Raw genomic sequence first — 17,938 nt, 5'->3', positions numbered from 1 at the left:
TCACCCAAATTTACACACAGACTCAAGGCGATTGCGATGTCTGGAACAGGTGGGGGGAAGAGGCAGAAAACTGTGCTCGAACAACAATAAAGTTCAAAAGTATTTAATTTTTTTTTAAAAAAGGCAATTCCTATCAAACTCCCAAGGGGCTTTTTTAGAGAAATTGACATGTCAATTCTAAAATTTACATGGAAATACAGAGAATCTTGAACAAAGTTGGAGGACTTACACTTCCTGATTTTACAGCTTAATTTAAAACTGAAGTATAGTATTGATCAGAGCTGGAAAACCAGATCAGCAGGAGAGAACAGAGTCCAGAAACAGCCCCAGCCCCACTGCGGATGGATATTAAACTGAGGGATCGGAGCGGTGGGTGAGGGAAAGGCACTTTTTGCAAACAGCGCTGAAATCATTGGGTATCTACAGAAAAACAAAGCGAGCTTTGACTGCGGCCCCGTCTATACCGGACTCTGGTCTGGGATACATCACGGGCCCGAATGTAAAAGCAAAGCCATGGCGTTCTCAGGAGAAAACATGAGAGAGTATCTCCCGGAAATGCATTCACATGCATGCACTCAGTAGATGTCCAACAAAGGCACTACGTCAAATCAGTAGGGCAAGGAAAGTATTTTTTTTACAAACATAGAAGCCAGAATCATAATACTTTTCAAAATAACATATGTCGTTATTTTGAGGCAGACAAAAATTTCTTGGACAGGACACACAAAAAAAGGAAAAATGTTTTCTTATCATTTAAGAAAAAATTGATAAATTGTACTTCAGTGATATTAAAGTTTTCTATCATCAAAAGACACAATTAAGAAAATGAGTAGGTAAGTCAAAAACTGGGGAAAATATTAGCAATGCATAGTCCAACCCAAAATTAACATCCTGAACATACAAATCATGAATAATAACGTGGGACCTGAATGTACTTTACAAGTGAAGATACAAGAATGGAGACAGTGCATGAAAACTCTGAGACAGCTTTTAACCCACAAGACGGGTCAAATTTAAAACCCTGTCAGCACCCGGTGCTGGTGAGTGTGCAGGGGCTGGAGTTCCTAGTGGGGTTCGTCACCGGTGGGCTGTAAGATGGTTCAATCGCATTAAAGAACAGCTGGCGGCCTCCTACAAGGCGACACTTGTGCCTGCTCTGTGAGCTAGCCTTCCCCTCCTGGGAATTTGCCCCCGAGAAATGAAAATCTGTGTCCACACAGGTCACACACATCCGTGGCGGCCCTATTCATAAACGCCAGACCTGGGAAACAGCCAAATGTCCATCAGCAGGAAGGGTCCATTGTGATGCACTCACACTACAGGCCACTGTAGAAGGAAAGGAACCAGCTTCTGATGTAGCAACAACACAGGTGAGCCAGGAAGCATGCCCAGCATGACCTGTCGGAACCCAGGGCAAGAGCACCTTGGCCCGAGTCGGTCTGGGTGGGACCCCAGAGCAGGCAGAGCTGGGCCTGGTTGCACAGCTTTCTGACCAGTAGGGCGTGGGATTGCCTGGAAGGGGTTCCAGAGAACATTCTATGGGACTGAAATCTGTAACTTGCTTAAGGTACTAGGTATCTGATTGTATACAGTTGCCAGAACACACTGCACTGAGTACTTAAAGATTGGTGTTTTCTTTTTTGTGTAAATTGAAGCTCACCCTTCAGACTTCAGAGAGTAGCGTGAGTTTGCTTTTCACATGGAACGATCACGGAGGTGCAGCCCCACAAACTCCGCACACCTTGGGGACAGTGAGGGGCTTGGTCGTACTGATGTTGGGAGAGCTTTGTGGGCACCCCAGCCTTTGGGCACCCCAGCACTGGAGAGAAGGGCAGTTGCACAGACCGCTGACATTCTCTTCGACGGGTCATGTTTGGGACGCAGTCAGGAGCCAGCCCTGTGCAGGTTTTTGCTGGGACTTGGGGAGGCTCTGATACTTGCTGGCAGAGTGGCAGTGAGTACATGCTCACCTGTGTCTGCTTGGGGCCATAGCTGCTTGCTGCTTCAGTGTCCAAGCCACACATGGACCTCACAGCTCCCACCCTGAGGTCCAAGCATCCATCTGATGGGAAGGAACTTTTCCAGCTGAGATGACGCTTTGACCCAGAAGTTCAACGAGTCTGCACTTGTATTTCTGCTCTTCCCCATGGAGGCCCAGGGACCGACTGGAACAGGTGACCCAGAGTGACCATAAGAGCTCTTTGCTTGTTAGCGTGCCCCACTTGTGCATGTCCCAGAGAGGCTCCAGCCCCAGGAGGCACTGAAAGTTTAGCAAAGAAAATAAGGAGCCAAGTCACTAAAGGAAAAATGAGTTTGAAATCAGGAGCTCGCTCTTGGAATCGTATTACCTCCAGTAAAACCGTATTACATGTAATGAAATAAGTGTCAGAATGCAGCATGTCCCGTGAAGACCCAAATCAAGCGGATGTCCTTGTCATTTCCTCGGCCAGCCTGACCCGTCCTGGGATCCCCACTCCCCAAGGAGAGCAATTATCCCAATTTGTTTTATTGCATTAGTGTGGGCAGAGCTGAAGAAAGGGGCTTTCTTCCTTCCTGCGGGAGCGCTCGGGAGACCAGACCTCGGACTCCTGCCTGGGGGCAGCATGGGAATTTCTGGGAAACGACGTCCGCAATGTGCTGACCTATGGCCCCCAGCTGCAGCGCCCCCACCCCCGCTCGCACAGGCTCCGGGCTCGGCTCCTCAGCACCGCCTTTGTGTCTCCATTTCCAGCCGCGTGTCTCAGAACCGCCTTCAGGAGGAAGACAGCCGCTGCTGGTGGCCTAGAAGGTCGCGGAGTCCTAAATGCTTCCGAGGACCTGTGACAATTCCTTCCACCCACGCTGTGCAGCCCCGCCTCACAGCCTGCCTGTCACAGGCAGGTGTCACGATGGCAGTTTTCGGAGCATCTCCAGGATTTGAGAGGAGGCAGAGTGAAACCCCACAAAACGTGGCTGCAGTGATCTGTTTATCTCCCCAACCACACGGTACAGTCCAAGCGCTGTCCTGTGACTGGCTGGTACTTAACTGTGTGGACACACGCTTGCCGTCGTGGGTGTAGATGGTCCGTTTTTATTTTATTGCACCTTGGGGTCAGAAAGCACCTACACCACCGAACTGATGCTGGAGAGTAAGAAGTGGGGCCAGGTGGTGACACTGAGCTAGCTGGGGCCTTCAAATATGGAGACAGGTCAGTCATTGTGATTGCTAACATAACACGCGGGGTGCTAAAAGTGCCGCTCAAATGCAGCAGTCACCGCACACTTTGAGACGTGGGGTCCCCCTCACCTGTTAAAGATGCACATGGGGCCGTGTGGGCCCTGCTCAGCTCCCACAGAGAGAAGCAGCATGCTACTCAGGTCAGGGCAGAATCCAGGGTGTCTTGGCCCCCACTGGCCCAACCTCCCCATCACCTCGAGAGGCACACCAGACACCACGCCTGCTCGTGGGAGCAATGGCCTGTCCCTGTACACTTGTGAGCCACCCATTAGTGCTCAGGGCTCCAGGGTCCACGAGGCGTCTCCTCTGTGGAAAAGGAGCAGGCAGGGACCCCGAGGGTGGTAGAACAGGTGTTTGTTCAAAATGAGGCACTGCAGGCAGAGCTGTCCGTGGTGTGCAGGTGCTCGTGAGGAAAGGGGTCGCCCCCCTGGCATCCATGTGCTGTCGCCCCTGGCCTCACTGCAGGCCTGGTCGTGCCCCCTCGCCCCCATCAGGTGTGAAGGGACCCTTGCAGCCTCACAGAAATGGATGTTCTGTGGTGTGAGGCCCTGGAATTTCCCATTTCTAAATGGGAGTTTTTAAGATGAGTGTTCTCACACCCTGGAGCTTCAGAGAGGAGCCCATCTGCAGCCGTCAGCCTCCTGCCTTTATGCTCCTGCCTCCCACCCACGGCCTGTAAGGCCTCAGCCGCCCTGGAAAGTTCCCGCATGCTGGCGTTCCTGGTCCCAGGCGGAGAGCAGGGGTTGTATGGACAGCTGTGGGTCACTCAGCTCTCTCTGGGTCTGCGTGTTAGTGGCTTATCTGTGCTGTTTTTTTTTTTCTTTCAGAATTAATTTTGGGCTGAAAAAAGTCTCAAAGAAGGCTTTGTTCCTTTGACACTTACTCTGGAAGAAAAAAAAATCTGTGGAAAATCTGACATCTGCATTGTAGGGAGAAATCAGTAGATGGGGAGGAATATAATTATCCTCCGCTCCTGAAAGAATGTCTCAGATTTTTAAGTGTCTTATATCAGCTTAGAGTTTGAATGACATTTTAATTATTTTGTTTTTTTTCTTCTTCGCCTGGTTTGAATCTCCAAAGAGCACCATTCTCAGACTCTGAGGGGATGCAGGGAGTGGAGCTGTGCTCACGAGGGAGCCTCGTGTGACCTCACGCCTGAGGTCTGTGCAGAACGGGGGCACGTTTCCATTGCAAACCAGCGGCTCTTCCACAGGCAGGACGGGCTCCCTGAGGTCTGGGTCGGCAGGCGCTTTTGACTCTCTGAAGCTCTGTTTTCACGCAAACATGACTGTATATGGCCAAATTCGGACTGGAAGTTGTGTCTGGCACTTTATGACGTAAGCAAACCCAGTTTCCAGAAAGATGTCACTCTCCACTTTGCAAAGTGGTTCATTCATCTTTATCCTCGGAGCACAGCGTCACATTGGCGGCACAGCTCCGTGACATTGGAGGCAGCAGGTGCAGCTGAAGGCCAGGTGGGTGAGGCCCATGTGGCCCCCACAAGCCCCTCCACGTTTCTCCTCCCTGATCCTTCAGGGGTCCCTGGGTCCGTACCACCCACCAGGGGTGCAGGTCAGAGGTCTTGGCTGCTCTCCCCCCACACCAGCTCCAGTCCCTCTGCCTGTCCTGTGTCCTCCATGTTTCAGACGTATCCAGAATCGGACACGTCCCACCTCCCAAACCGTCATTCTGCCTTGCTGGCCGCATGGCCACCAGAGGACCCATCAGCTCACACTCTGGTCTCTGGCTCAGAGCCCTCAGCTGCCCCAGAGTCTTTCCACGTGTAAAGGTCATTTTAATGCCCCAGCCGGTCTCGTCCACTGCCCTCAGCTATGCAGTCACACACTGATCTCAGTGCCGCAGCGAGGGCGTTTCACAGACGTGATTAAGTTTAGGGTCAGTCGTCTGTGATGCGGAACACTGTCCTGGGCGGCCTGGGTGGCGCGTGGATGGAGGGATGGAGGGAGGGTGAAACAGAGGTGGTCGTAGCTGCAGAATCCACCATCACAAGAGAAAGCTGAGTTGCATTCCAGGGTCGTGTCTTTATCGGTGCAGTTTCTCGCTTTCTAATCCAGCTATTACATAAGAGACCAGAATTGGAACTGAATCTCTGCATGTCAAGCAGTGTTTTTATTCCTGGTAGGAGAACAGTTGGTCTCTGACTTAGGAAGCATTCGTGTGGAGAGATAGAGGGTTGTTGCAGGGAAGGGGAAGGCATGTGAGCTGACTGTCCTCCCTGCAACACAGACCAGCCATGATGTGGACGTTGCATGGCGCCCTGGAAGCTGCGCAGGGTGCAGGGGAGCCGACGGTGCTGGGGTGGCTAGCCAGCTCCCAGACGCTTGCCCAAGGGCTGTTACAGAGTCCCCTCTCCCTGCAGCCACTTTCCCGGTGGACCAGGCAGCAAAGCAGCTCCCTGGAGGCACTCGGGGGCCTGAGCACCGGGGGTTTCCTGGGTGCCATGAAACAGTAGTGACCCTTTGGGGATATGGGTGGACGTAGTCTTCCAGCCCACCTGAGCTGCTGAATAGTGTGTCACAGCAGTCGCAGCATTGTCCCTTTCACATTCTGCTTGGCGTCTGTAGAAGTGTGACTGAGGTTGTGTGTGTGTAGCTTTGCAAACTTGTCCGTTTTTAAAGCCTTCCAGTCACATCACTGTGCTGATGCTCACAGCAAAAACCGAGTTACAGAGAAAGCACGGAAGGAACTGGCTATGACGGCACCGGTGTCCTTCCACCCCCCCCACCCCCCCCCCACCCCCCCGTAGCGTTTGCTGACTCGTCGTCATTGAAGCCCTTGTGAAGCTTTCTTTACATCTTACCCTTTATATCACTTCAGGTATAAGGTAAAATTTGTCGCTCGCTTAAAGTTCCTTTTAGCTTAGGAACTTTAGCTTGTTTCTCCCCCCTGCAGGGTTCCCCTGTCCCCAGGGATCCTTGCTATTCTGGGGAATTGATTCATGTTGCTTCCTCTCCTTGCCTTGCAGGGCCTGATCAAGGTCCGGGGGGACCGGTGCTGGCGAGACCTCACCTGCATGGACTTCCACTATGAGGTGAGGAGCGGTGACGTGTTAACTCAGACTTCAGCCCATTGGACACCCCTTCCTGCTTCCTTTGTCTGAGAGGCAGGGTCCCGCTTGCTGAGGCTGGCAGAATGGGGCATCTGGCCACCATAGTCATGGGTCTGGGTCATCTGGTTACAGGTACCATGTCCCTCTGCTGCTGTCCGCAGTCCCGCCCAGGCCCTGGACGCCAGGCAGGCCCCTCTATGCTAGAGTCTGAGCTGGCCCTTTCCACCCTGTGCCCAGCCCCTAGCCTCTGTGGATGTGGGTATAAGCACGTCTCAGCTTCCTGGAGGGCAGGTCCTAGTCATACTGTGTTCGGGCCCCCCAGCCCCCCCTACCTGGGCCCGGGGTTTTGGACATGCCCCACCAACGCCAGGACCCAGGCCTTGGTGCAGCCCCTGTAGACACTCCTGTCTCTCCTGACTGTTGGCCTCTGCATGGAGGGCTGGGATCATTTTTCCTTAGGAATTAATTTGACGGCACTGGGCATCAAAATGTCACTCGTCTTCTCAACCACGTGGGCTCATCGCGTACTGAGTACATGCCTATCGGGCGTCAGTTCTCACATCGGACTCATGCCGCTCCTGTTGGCAGCGGAAGCCTTGGTGTGTGGAGAGCACTACCCACCAGGCAGGGTGTTCTCTCCCGTGTTCCCTGCTCGTCGCTTACAGCCCAAACACAGGAACGGGGTTCTTATCTGCTCTTCTCTGAATGGCGGCTTGCAGGCTATCTTGTGCCTTCTGCAGCTTTTAGTCCCAGGTGGGTTCAGGCCAGGATGTTGCCGAGTCCTGGGTCACGCCCACTTCCTGCTGTGACTGCGTTATTCCTGGCCGTGTCATCTGTTCAGCAGCCCGGGAGGGAGGCGTCCTCTGTGTGCTGCACTTAGGAGATCAGGCTTTATTTCAGGGTGTGGAGATCACCCCACGTCTCGCCTACTGTGCCTCAGAGTGGCCTCCCCTCCTACATGTGGCCCACCCCTGGTCTAGAGCTGACCTTTCAAAAATTGCCTGAGAGGAAATGTTTCTGGCTTGGCAGGAGGGAGTGTGGGTCCCCATGGTCTGGGCCAAGGGCCCTTGCTCTGTCCTGGGCCTGCCTGCCAGCCCCCTCAGCCACCCTGTCAACACTGACCCGATGTGTGAAGACCACGTGTGTCCCCTTGACCCCTTGAAGGGCATTAGAGCCTGGTGAACAGGCTGTGCCTGTCAGTCCTCTGGGTGCAAATCCCCGTGCTCCCTGTGCACGTGGCCTCTGGCCAAGGTGGAGGCAGCTTCAGGACTTCTGTGTTAGGACAATGGAAGGAGCCCTGGGGAGTGGAGGGCAGGGCTGGGTGAGTGTCCCCTGGAGGGCATGGAGTTGGCACTCTCCAGGGCAGAGCTTTTCTTCCCCACAGGCCTGCCTGGGATTTGGGCAGGCAGCAGAAACGTGGCTACCATAGCTCTGGCTTGTGAACCAAGTCCTGGGGACAGCCAGCAGGCTGGGACATCGGTGTGTGTGAGCTCAGACCACTTGGAATCGAGGTTCTAGGACAGGCCAAGTCGTGGCTCGCTGAGCACCAGGAATGTGATGGCCGATGCCCATGTTGGACCCGGGGCCGAGCGAAGTGGCACTCTGAGGCCCTGCTTGCCAGTGCCACGGTCACAAAGAGTGCAGGCCACAGCTCCCGGGTCAGGCCCTTGGAGGGACCACACTTCCTAACTCGCTGTAGCCACAGAAGCCTTTCCTCAGCAGAATCTTGTTTCAATACCCGCTTTGTAAGCTGGTTTGGAGTGGGGGCACTGACTGATGTCTCCTTCGCAGCCAGACCATGCTGTTTGCTGACTGCAAACCATTCAGTTCATCCCTTTGAAGTTGTCTGTGCCCCTGGGGCAAGGATGGGTGGGCCACATGGCCTGTCCTCTGTGACCTGGACTCCTCCAGTCCATGGCCAGTGGCAGTGGGGGCTCCAGGTAATGGCGGGGCCTGTGTGACAATAGAGGGTGCCTCATTCACTGGCATGGCTCCGCGGGTGGGGGCCTCAGGAGAGGGACCCACTATGGGAGGCAGCCAAGCTGGTGGGGGTGTCGGGAGCAGCCTGAGCAGCAGGGAGAGGCTCCCAACGAGACAAGAGCTCAGGCTCCTCTCCCCTCTCGTCATTGCCTCTGTTTCACCTCGAGCTTGGCTATTACTGGGGATGCCCTTTTGCGTGGTGGTACCACAGCGAAGCCTGGTGAAGGCCTAGGACATCGAAGCTCACAGAGCTGAGCCCTGGCACGTCTGGTGCTTAGGGTTGTGTGAGTTCTCCCAAGCGTCCTGACCCTGTGAGGGAATGGCGGCTGAGCCCCACTCACCCACACCCAGCCAGTGGGTGGAGGGCTGGTGGGAGCGGCATGCAGCTCATGTCCTCTCCCACCTCTCGCCCTCCCGCCTCTCGGACGCAGCTCATGTCCTCGTGACGTGATTGCTGTGTGAGGCCTGAGGCCCTTGCCTGTCTTTCTACATCCTCACCATCGGGACAAGGCGTCAGGGTCAGAGATATACTGTCTCTACCCATTGTGTTCAGAGACCCAGAGCATGTGGCAGGAGCCCGATGATACTCCCGCACAAGGTCTTCCGCAGCACAGAGAGTGAGGGGAGCAGCACTGCCGTCACGGTTCACTGCACAGGTCCGAGAGCCCACACACTGTTGGGTAGGAGGCCCTCTCTGCCGGTCGGCCTAGGCCTGAGGGGCCCTTGTGCCCATGCAGCCCCTTGCCTTTCCATCTACTCGCAACTAAGAGGTGGTTGTCGGTGAGTTCAGTGGGTCAAATCAGAGGCAACACTGGGCAAATGTCTTTCACACGCAAATCGTCAGGCACAGCGAGAGAAAAGGCAGGCGCCTCTGCGCGATGCTCCACCAGCGAGCGCAGTTCCTGTGGATTTGGTGATGGTGGGACCTGCAGCCGCACAAAACCGGTGTTGCTGACACATCCAAGGCAGGAAAACGCCCTGCAAGCCTCCACCCGCAAACCGACAGGCTCTGCTCCCACGCTTAGTGAAACCATCCACAAGAAATGCCCACAGGCGCACCTCAACTGTCAGACACTACAGGAAAGGAAGATAAATAAATATAGCTTACCTCGTAGCAGTTTCATGTTTTGTCCAATTACCCTTAAAATATGCAACATTCCACTTGGAACACTAAGAAAATGCTCTTAACGGCAAACTGGCGTTTCTTTGTGGACCACTCTACACTGTCAACCTGCGGTCATTGGTGCCGTTCAGCACCAACAGGAATCTGCAGTTTGGGATGTGCTGAAGACGGAAGCTTGGTTCAGTGTGATACATCATAGCTGTGAACACAGCATGGCTGTCAGGCAGCCCCGGGGCCCGGCTGCTCTTCCTTCAACCAGGTAGCTACGCTCCTCACTGCTCCCCTCTGCTCTGGCCCGTGCTGGTCTACTCTGCTCTACTGAGACATCTTTGATTTCAGCTCAGCCAGGAAATGCAATCTTTAGTCTTGGGTGGAAAGGGAAAGTGTGCTCCTAGACCCACAGGGGAGCTGGCTTATATGGATGGAAGTCCCCGCCCCTGATCCTTAATTGGTCTGTCCTCATGCAAATGAGGACTCCAAATCTTCAAAGTTTCATTGGTCCATAAGGCACTGTTTTGATTGGTCAGAATAGAGCTGCTCTGGTTGGTCAGAGCTGTGCATCTCCAGTTGGATTGGGAAAGGCTCCGTTCTGTTGGATGAAATAGGATTCCAGGGGCTCCTTTAGGAGGGCTGGCTCAGAGGGCAGAACCCGGGGCAGGCAGGCAGTTCGGTGCAGGCAGCTCCCTGAAGTGCAGTGTGCCTGAGAGGGCCCTGTGCAGAAATGGCTGCTGGGCTCTGTTGTTTGGTTTTGTTTTGTTTCTTTTGTTTTTATTTGAGCCCAGAGAGTCACCAGGAGCCCTTTTTAGTAGGTATCTTCTCTCTCAGTGTCCACAATACAGATTAATCGAATTTGAACTTTTTAACTTTGGTATACTTTGATTACACAAGTTTATTCCTTAAATTCCTTTGCATCGGGCCTATCACTCACATAAAACAGCCATCACTTCACAACTCGGTGACTCACTGTTACGAAGACTGTGTGTTCTGGTCGCTAAGCTGTCAGAGGTGTCCTAGCCTCGCTGGGTCCCTCTGCCCACAGTGGGTCCTGCCTGCAGCCGCTCTGGAGCCGCTCTGCCTGCATGGCTTTTTCTCCGTTTCTCCCCCACCCCCAGGGGTGCATGAATGAGTTCAAACAAGTTTACCCTGTTGTCTTACTCCAGAGTCCGGCATGCAGAGCTGACCTTTAATCCTGGATATAAATCACTTTCCACTCCTATTATTTGTAAAGCCCCACAGCCTCACAGCACATAAAAGAGGCCTTTGTGTTGTGTCAGTGGAGTTTTTAAGCTGGAGTTTCAAGCCCACAGTAGGAACGGCTGACTCACAGGGCACCTCCAGGATTCACCCCAGGGCCTTGCTGTCGGAGCAGAACCTTCCTGTGCAACTCGACAGGAAGGTCGTCACTAGGTGTGCTCCCTGTCTGCCACCCCTCCAGTTGCACATGAGGCGGTCCATGCGAGGCGCTACCACGTACGTGCTCCCCTCAGGGTCAGCTGAGCATGTATGTGCAAGGTGCTCGGGACACGCTTCCCGTCACTGTGCTCTCTCATGGCGTGAGCATGAAGGCAGCTCCTGCTGGCATTCCTAGGAGAAGCCTTTTCTCTTTCTCTTGAGATCAGGAAGGCCGCTGCCTGTCTAGGACACATCTTCACATGTCAGGGTGCAAAATGGTCCCTTGTTCCAGTGTCTCTCAACTCACAACAAGGGTGCTGTGGCCACCTATTCCTGGACACTGTTCACCCCTTTGCAAGCTGTGGTCACTGTCAGCTCACGGACGCAAGGACCCAGGCCAGCGCTCCTTCCCAGGTGCCAGGGACCTTGGCAGCTGCGCCAAGGAGCTCCCGGGGGTGACCAAGTTGGGCTGAGCCCCATGGACATGCCCTGCTGCCCAGGACAGCAGTGCCAATGGAAGCCTTCAGCCTCTTTCCAGGGCCCTCCCCACCTCCCCGACAGCCAGTTTCCCTCCTGGTAATGGGAGTTGTCAGGGAAGTCTGCTCCCTAGATGCTGGCTAGCCTCTGGGTGAGCTGCAGCAATCCACCTGCGAACACTGGTCCAGCCCGGCCACCTGTAGCCAGCACGTTTCATGGGCCCTGGGCCCTGGGCGCAGCTGTGCGCAGGCACAGTCGGGCTGCCTTGCCAACCCCGTGCACAAGCGCAGCAGCGCCTCCTTCGTCCCGCATTCCAGACCCACTCCCAGCGCGGGTGGCTTCTCTTTGTGTCTCGGGCCAGCAGATCCTACTTGTAATGGCCACCCAGGGACCTGGGCTACCAGCTGTTTTGTACCATAATTGGATGGGGGTCACTAAGCACTCTTTAGATACAGGGGTCCGCCAGTCTGGAAATAATTGTATTACAGGTTGACATTCCCGTGAAAGCTGTAAATGTTAACTTGGTAGAAGCTGTGACTGAGTTACCTCCAGTAGGTTGGGAATCGCGGCATATTTGCTCTGTCCACTGGCAGTTTTATTGATTTTGTAAGAACAGGGTGTTTTATGGGTGTACCGGGGACTGGAGGGGGGGTTGGTGCTGGGCCTAGGGAATGTCGGGACCAGCAGGGCGGCTGACCACAGCGTGGTTTTAGTGGGGCCCATGCCCTGGGGTCACCCAGAAGGACCAGCTGCACCAGACCAAGGCCAAGACCACGACAGGTGAGGGTGCAGCCTCAGGGTCAGCGGCGTCCCTCTGTTACAGCAGAGAGCTCCGGAATGGTAGCATCCGAGCGTGAACCCGGGTCCGAATGTCTTTACGCAGACCTGTGCTGCCTGCCCTCGCAGGGCGACCACTTCAAGCTGGTGCAATCCTGAGAAAGTTGCCTTAGAGTTCTGTTTCCCGACTTTACGCTGATAGCAGCCCCGGGGGTGTCGTGGGGATTAGCTGGCACACCGCACACTGGAGTGTCCACTCCGTGAAGAGCTTCCGCATGTGAGGGTTTTCCAGCCGTCTTTCTGTTACTGGTGTCTAATTTAATTCCTTCATTGTCAGGCAATACGCAGTGTGTGATGGGAATCTTTTAAAATTTATGCAGACTTGTTTTGTGGCCCAGAATACGGTCTGTCTTAGTGAATGTTCCATTGGAGCCTAAAAAGGTATGTGTGTTCTGTGTTCCATAAAGTTCGTTAATTCAAGTTGGCTGAGGGTGTGTTTCAAGTCTTCTGTGTCCTCCTTATTTTTTCTGTACGTCTGCGCTCTCAGGTACCGAAAGGGGGTTAAAATCTCTGGCTGGAGTTGCGGGTTTGTGCGCGTCTCCGTGCGGCTGCACTGGCTTTCGCTTTGCGTTTCGAAGCTCTGTCACAGGTGCATAGGTGTTGGAGGGGGGGCCTCCTGATGAAACGGCCCCCTTCAGCGACATGAAGTGACCTTTTATTCCGGATAGCATTTGCTCTGAAGTTTCTTTGTCTGATGTTAATGTAATGACGGTAGTTTTCTTTTGACTCGCGTTTCCCTGGTATGCATTTTTCCAAGCTTTAACTTTGAACCTACATCTGTCTTCGTATTTGAAGTGTGGCTCTTACGGGCAGCACTTAGGTGGGTCTTGTTTTTTATTCAGTCTGACAAGTTCTGCCTTTTAATTGTGTATTTAGATCATTGGCATTGAATGCAATCTTTGGTATGATGAGTTTCAGTCTTTATTTTTCATCTTTTTCTGCTTTTGAATTAGTTGAATGTTTTTTACGATTCCTTTTTATGTCTGTTCGTGGCTTATTAGCCAGAACTCTTAGTTGTGTTACTTTTGTGGTTGTTTCAGGGTCTACAGGACAAATCTTTAATTCATCACAGCTTGCCTTCAAGTGACGCGCCTACTTCATAAACGGTGAAGGACTCGATGGCAGGGCTCCCCCACTGCTGCCGCCGGGCCCTGTGCTGGCGCTGGCCTGCATTTACGTGGACACGACCGTGCGCCACTTCATCATTTCTGTTTGAGCAGTCAAATCGCCCTTTAAAGACACCCCATTAAGCTGGAAAGACAGCCTTACTCATCCACCCGCACGCTCACTGCTCCCAGGCTTTGCCCTGGGCGTGGGCCTGGGTTTTTCTCACCTGACAGCTTCCTCCAGGTAAAGGAGTCCTTCCAGCTTTTCCGTCTGAAACGGTCTCTCTTTCCCCTTTGGTTTTGAAAGAGGTTTCTGGCAGGTACAGAATGCTAGGCGAACAGGTTTGTCTGAGTGCGTGACGGGCGCTGCTCCACTGCCACCCGGCTGGGACCTGGCCCGCCCGAGCGAGGAGGGCCGTGTGCACCGCGGCACGTGGCTGCCGTCCCTCGTGGTGTTGCACTTCTCCTGGGCCTGTGTGTGCTGTGGGTTGTCCCCACATTTGTAACTCGCTTTCCTTTTTCCATTCCCAGTCACCTGGTGGGGGGTGGGAAGTAGCCATGGGGCAGTGCATGTTCACAAAGTGAGCACCACGAGGACACCCCCATGTCGGCTGTGGTCTCGTGGGAGGGGCCTTCAGCCCCAACATCGGGCCCTGCCCGTCGGGGGCCCCCAGCTGCCCGTGAGAACCCATAGCCGGCCTTACCGTTCTGCCCTCTCACTTGACAGGTATGTGGTATTTCCCCTGCCCACCCCCTGGGAGCCGCCGACCCGCGGGCACCTCTGCGTCCTCAGGACACACATCAGTTCCTCTGGCGAAGGAGGGAGGTGCCCCACCCCGAAACCTCCTCTCCCAGCTCTACAAAGGACATGGGTCCTGGATCAGCGGGGCCAGGGTGTTCCAACCGCAGGGTTTTCTGTTAGAGTGGGGCGAGTGGGGCCCGAGAGTGTGAGAGACTCTTCGGACAGGAGTCACATGTGCTCCCTTTCTCACCAAAGTCCAACGCAAAACCCGTAGTTCCTGAGAAACTAGCTGGGAAACCGCCTCTGTTCTTCTTTTCGCTGTGGGGCAGGAGGGGGCGTCCGAGGAGAGTGCTTGTCCCCCAACAGGAAGTGACACTGCGCCCCGAAGAGTTGTTACCTTCTAAACCCCTAGGCAGTTTTCATCGCTCTCCATGTGTTCGTCGTGCTGTCCTTACTTAAAACTGTCTCTTCTTAGGGGAGCCTCTTGTGAAGCGCCGCGCGTCTGGGCTGTTGTGTCTGGGCACGTGGCCACGTGGCGCGCAGGGCCCTGCAGCCGTCACAGGCAGCCCGGCCACTCCTCGCTGTGCTTTATGGGGTGCGATGCGCTAGTCGCCACTTCCACGGTTTACAACCAGATTTTACAACATGGTGGTTTTTTCCAGCTCAGTGCAAACAGAAATAAAACTGTCCTGCTTTGCAGGAGAAGGGAGGCCTTGACCCCCTCCTGGCGGGCTCGGGGTCTTTAGGGATCCACACGCGGAGCAGGCCCCGCCGGCACACACCCTCTCCTGGCAGGCCGTAAATCCACAGGAGAAGCTGAAATGGGTGCGCCCCGGGGAACAGGGCCCTCACAACACAGAGCCTTCCTTTCAGGGAATTCCGTGTCATCAGGGACTGTTCATGTCACAGTCACCATATTTGTTCTCGTTTACATGGTACAGTGAAGCCCCGCGTGGGCTGAGGGCACAGGACCTACCGTGGGGTTCCCACCTGCAGAGTCGGCTCCGTACCTCCCTGGGAGTGGGGAGTGCCTGGTCTCCCAGCTACCCCGCTGCACCCACGCGTCACTGGCTCGGTGCGCCCATTGCACGAGTCCTGTCCTTCACAGCACCTCACCTGGGGGAGTCAAGAAGCGTCACACAAATCTGAAGTAACACGAACGTGCAGCAGCTGGCTCAGCTCCTCAAATGTGGGTCACGGCTTCTCCCTTTTCCTACCTGATGTGCCCCTTTAGCCAGCATCCACGTCCTCTGCCCGGGCTCCTGCCGATGAGGCATGGACCCAGAGGCTGCATGGGGCTGCGCTGCGGCTGGGGAGTCACCCACTGTCTGCAGCCCCCTGGCCCTGGCCCTGGCCCTGCCCGTCCTGAGAAGCCGCATCTTGTTGGGGCTTCCATGAGGATGCAAAATGACTCATACAGCCTGGGGCAGCCCTGTGACGTGGTTCCTAGAAGCCGGCACCAAGCACGGAAACACACATTTATGCTCCGGAAACGAAAAACGCCAAAACCCGACCCGGGAGGCCCTGCTCCAGGCGCCCTGCTCCTGAGGGACAGGGTGGGCCCTTGAGCCTTAATGGAAAGTAAGAAGCGCTGTCAGGAGGTGGCCAAGGTGGCTGCGGGAGCAGGCAGCGGCTGCTCAGCCTGCGTCAGGTTCTATTTGTGGGCACCGCTCAGTGATTTGCTCTCCTTGGACTCAGTCTGTTTATTTCTTTTGGAAACACTTAGAGGATGTCGTTAGCCTGATCTCTGCAGCCGGCGCCCCACTTCTCTGCTACTATTCCCTCCAAAAACAAGGAACATGCAGGCACCTCCCCCCAGCATCACCCAGTAAAGGGTCTGGCTTCCTTCCCCAGCTCCGAGCGAGCAGAAACAAACTCTGTTTACAATCTTTCTCCTTTTCATATACGCCCTACAAGTAGCAGGGCTGCCCAGCAGGGAGGCGCACATGGGCCTGCCGCACGGGCTCCTTGAGGACCACCGCAGGACACAGAGGCCCCTGCCTCCTGAAGGGGGGCAGTGCTTCAGTATGCTCAGACGTGGCTGCTCTGGAGGTCGCGTAGAAACACGTTCTCTCCCTGTGTTGTTGGCTCATTTTCCTCGCAGATGCTTCTCTCATTTGTTCTCAAGGCAGCACCCTGGAGTGAGGAGGCCCTGACCCGGGCCCTCCTCTCCTTGGGGCTTTCCAGATGAGCCCCGCGGACCTCTCTGCGCAACTGGCACAGAGACTTTGTGCTCATCAGTCCAACTCGGTCCGCTTGCTCCAAAGGGCAAGGGACACGGGCCATCTCTTCCAGGGGATCCCAAGGGCAGTCAGAGCCAGGTAACAGTGAACGGGGAGGCTGTGTCCAGGGGTCCAGGGGACATGCACTGTGCTCACTTGTCCCCAAGCAGGTGCCGGCCAGGGAGCTCTGCCTGTGTGCCTGCTACCTCTAGGAGAGGGCCTTCGCCTTCCAGCTCACCTGAGTATCAGCCGCACCTGGTACTGGGTTGAGGAGCTGGACAGAGCAAAAACCTCAGGCCCTGTGCACAGCCGGCCACCACCCCTGGACCAAGTACTGAGTTGGACGGCACGTAGGCCCCAGGCTGGCCACAGGTGTCTCCAGGACTGGGGAGGCCAGCAGGACTGGCAGGGACATCTCTGCACAAGGTCTGTGTTTCCCTGCTGGCTGGCAGCTGGGGCCACTCAGCCCCAGGCCCCCCACATCCTTGTTGTGTGGCCCCCATCCCCAAGCCAGCACAGCTCCCTGCCCTCGGGTGGGGGATGCCTACTCTCAGGCCAGTCCTGAGCTGGATTTATAAAATTCAGTCTCTCTAGCCTAGGAACATGGTGCTCTTTTCAACAAGGGGCCTGGGGGTCGAGAAGAGAAGGTCCTCGGACCCAAATCTGTGCTTCCTGAGACCTGGGCTGGCCACATCCCCATGATGGGACTTGGGGTGTCCACTCCACCCAGATGAGCTAGTCAGGGCCAGCACAGCCTGGAGCCAGCAGTGATGCTAACGTAGCCATGAATGCATTGTCATGCCATACCACCTGCTTTAACAGTGCCTTCCTTTGCTTATGGGGTGGGGTGGAGAGTGCAGAGGGCCCTAGGCCTCCCCCTTCTCAATATGTCTGGTGGCTGTGGGCGGAAGAGGCTGTGTTGGTGCCAGGACCCCACAAGGCAGCCAGAGCGGGCGTGGGCTCCCGTTTCAGCCTCCCCTCACCATGGAGAGGACACGGCCATCTTGTCAAAACTTGCTTTCTTTGGCTGGCTGGGACTGTTGGTAAAAAGCAGGGCCTTTTACCAATAAAGAAGTATGCAGGGCCTGCTATCCCTCGGCCACAAACAGGCCCGAGCAGCCTGCCGCTCTGCCTGCATGTACCGCCGAGAATCGGTCTGTGGTCGGGCCCCTTTCTGAAAGTGGGCCCTAAAATGTGCTGCGGGCTCATCCTGACTTGGGGGAAACAAGTTGTCCCGTCGCCATCTGTCCGTCTGGGCATTCTCCCTGGTGCTACCAGCAGAAAGCAAGTTTGTGTGCCAGGAGAGGGCCTCCCGTCCCAGAGGCCTGCCACCAGCCCGCGGAGCAAGCAGACACGCTTCGCGGTTGCTCTGGCCTCGTCGACACGGCTCAGCCTGCTGCTGGGTGCCTGGCGCCCATTCCTGTCCGGGGCCACAGGCCCCGTGGGGATGGGCTTGCACACCCACACACGTGTACACACGCTTGTGTACACACATGCACACATACTGCCTCCAGAGAGCTCTGCTGTTTTTCTCAATTTTTTAAATCCTCATCTGAGGACATTTTTTCATTGCTTTTTAGAGAGAGAGGAAGGAAGGGGGAGAAACGCTGATGTGGGTGTGCAATTGGGTGCCTCCCGGACGCCCCCAACTGGGGGCCCCCATGCCTGGACCACGGACCGCACATGTCCAGACGGGGACCAAGCTCACAGCCCAGGCATATGCCCCGACTGGGAATCGAACCCGCAACCCTGCAGTTACAGGATGACGCTCC

General features: G+C 55.3%; 1 protein-coding gene across 1 annotated transcript in view; it reads left to right on the top strand.

The window, feature by feature from the left end:
- Positions 1-17,938, top strand: part of LMF1 (lipase maturation factor 1) — a 115,521-nt gene that overhangs the window by 68,531 nt on the left and 29,052 nt on the right. The window contains exon 4 of the mRNA XM_053927753.1: positions 6,204-6,269. Within this exon, the coding sequence (XP_053783728.1) occupies positions 6,204-6,269 (66 nt within the window). The remainder of the gene's footprint in view (positions 1-6,203; positions 6,270-17,938) is intronic.

Source organism: Desmodus rotundus, chromosome 1, assembly GCF_022682495.2.
Source record: "Desmodus rotundus isolate HL8 chromosome 1, HLdesRot8A.1, whole genome shotgun sequence".
NCBI classification, from domain to species: Eukaryota; Metazoa; Chordata; class Mammalia; order Chiroptera; family Phyllostomidae; genus Desmodus; species Desmodus rotundus.
The sequence above is the reverse complement of the archived record's forward strand: the minus strand, read 5'-3'. Positions and strand labels throughout refer to the sequence as shown.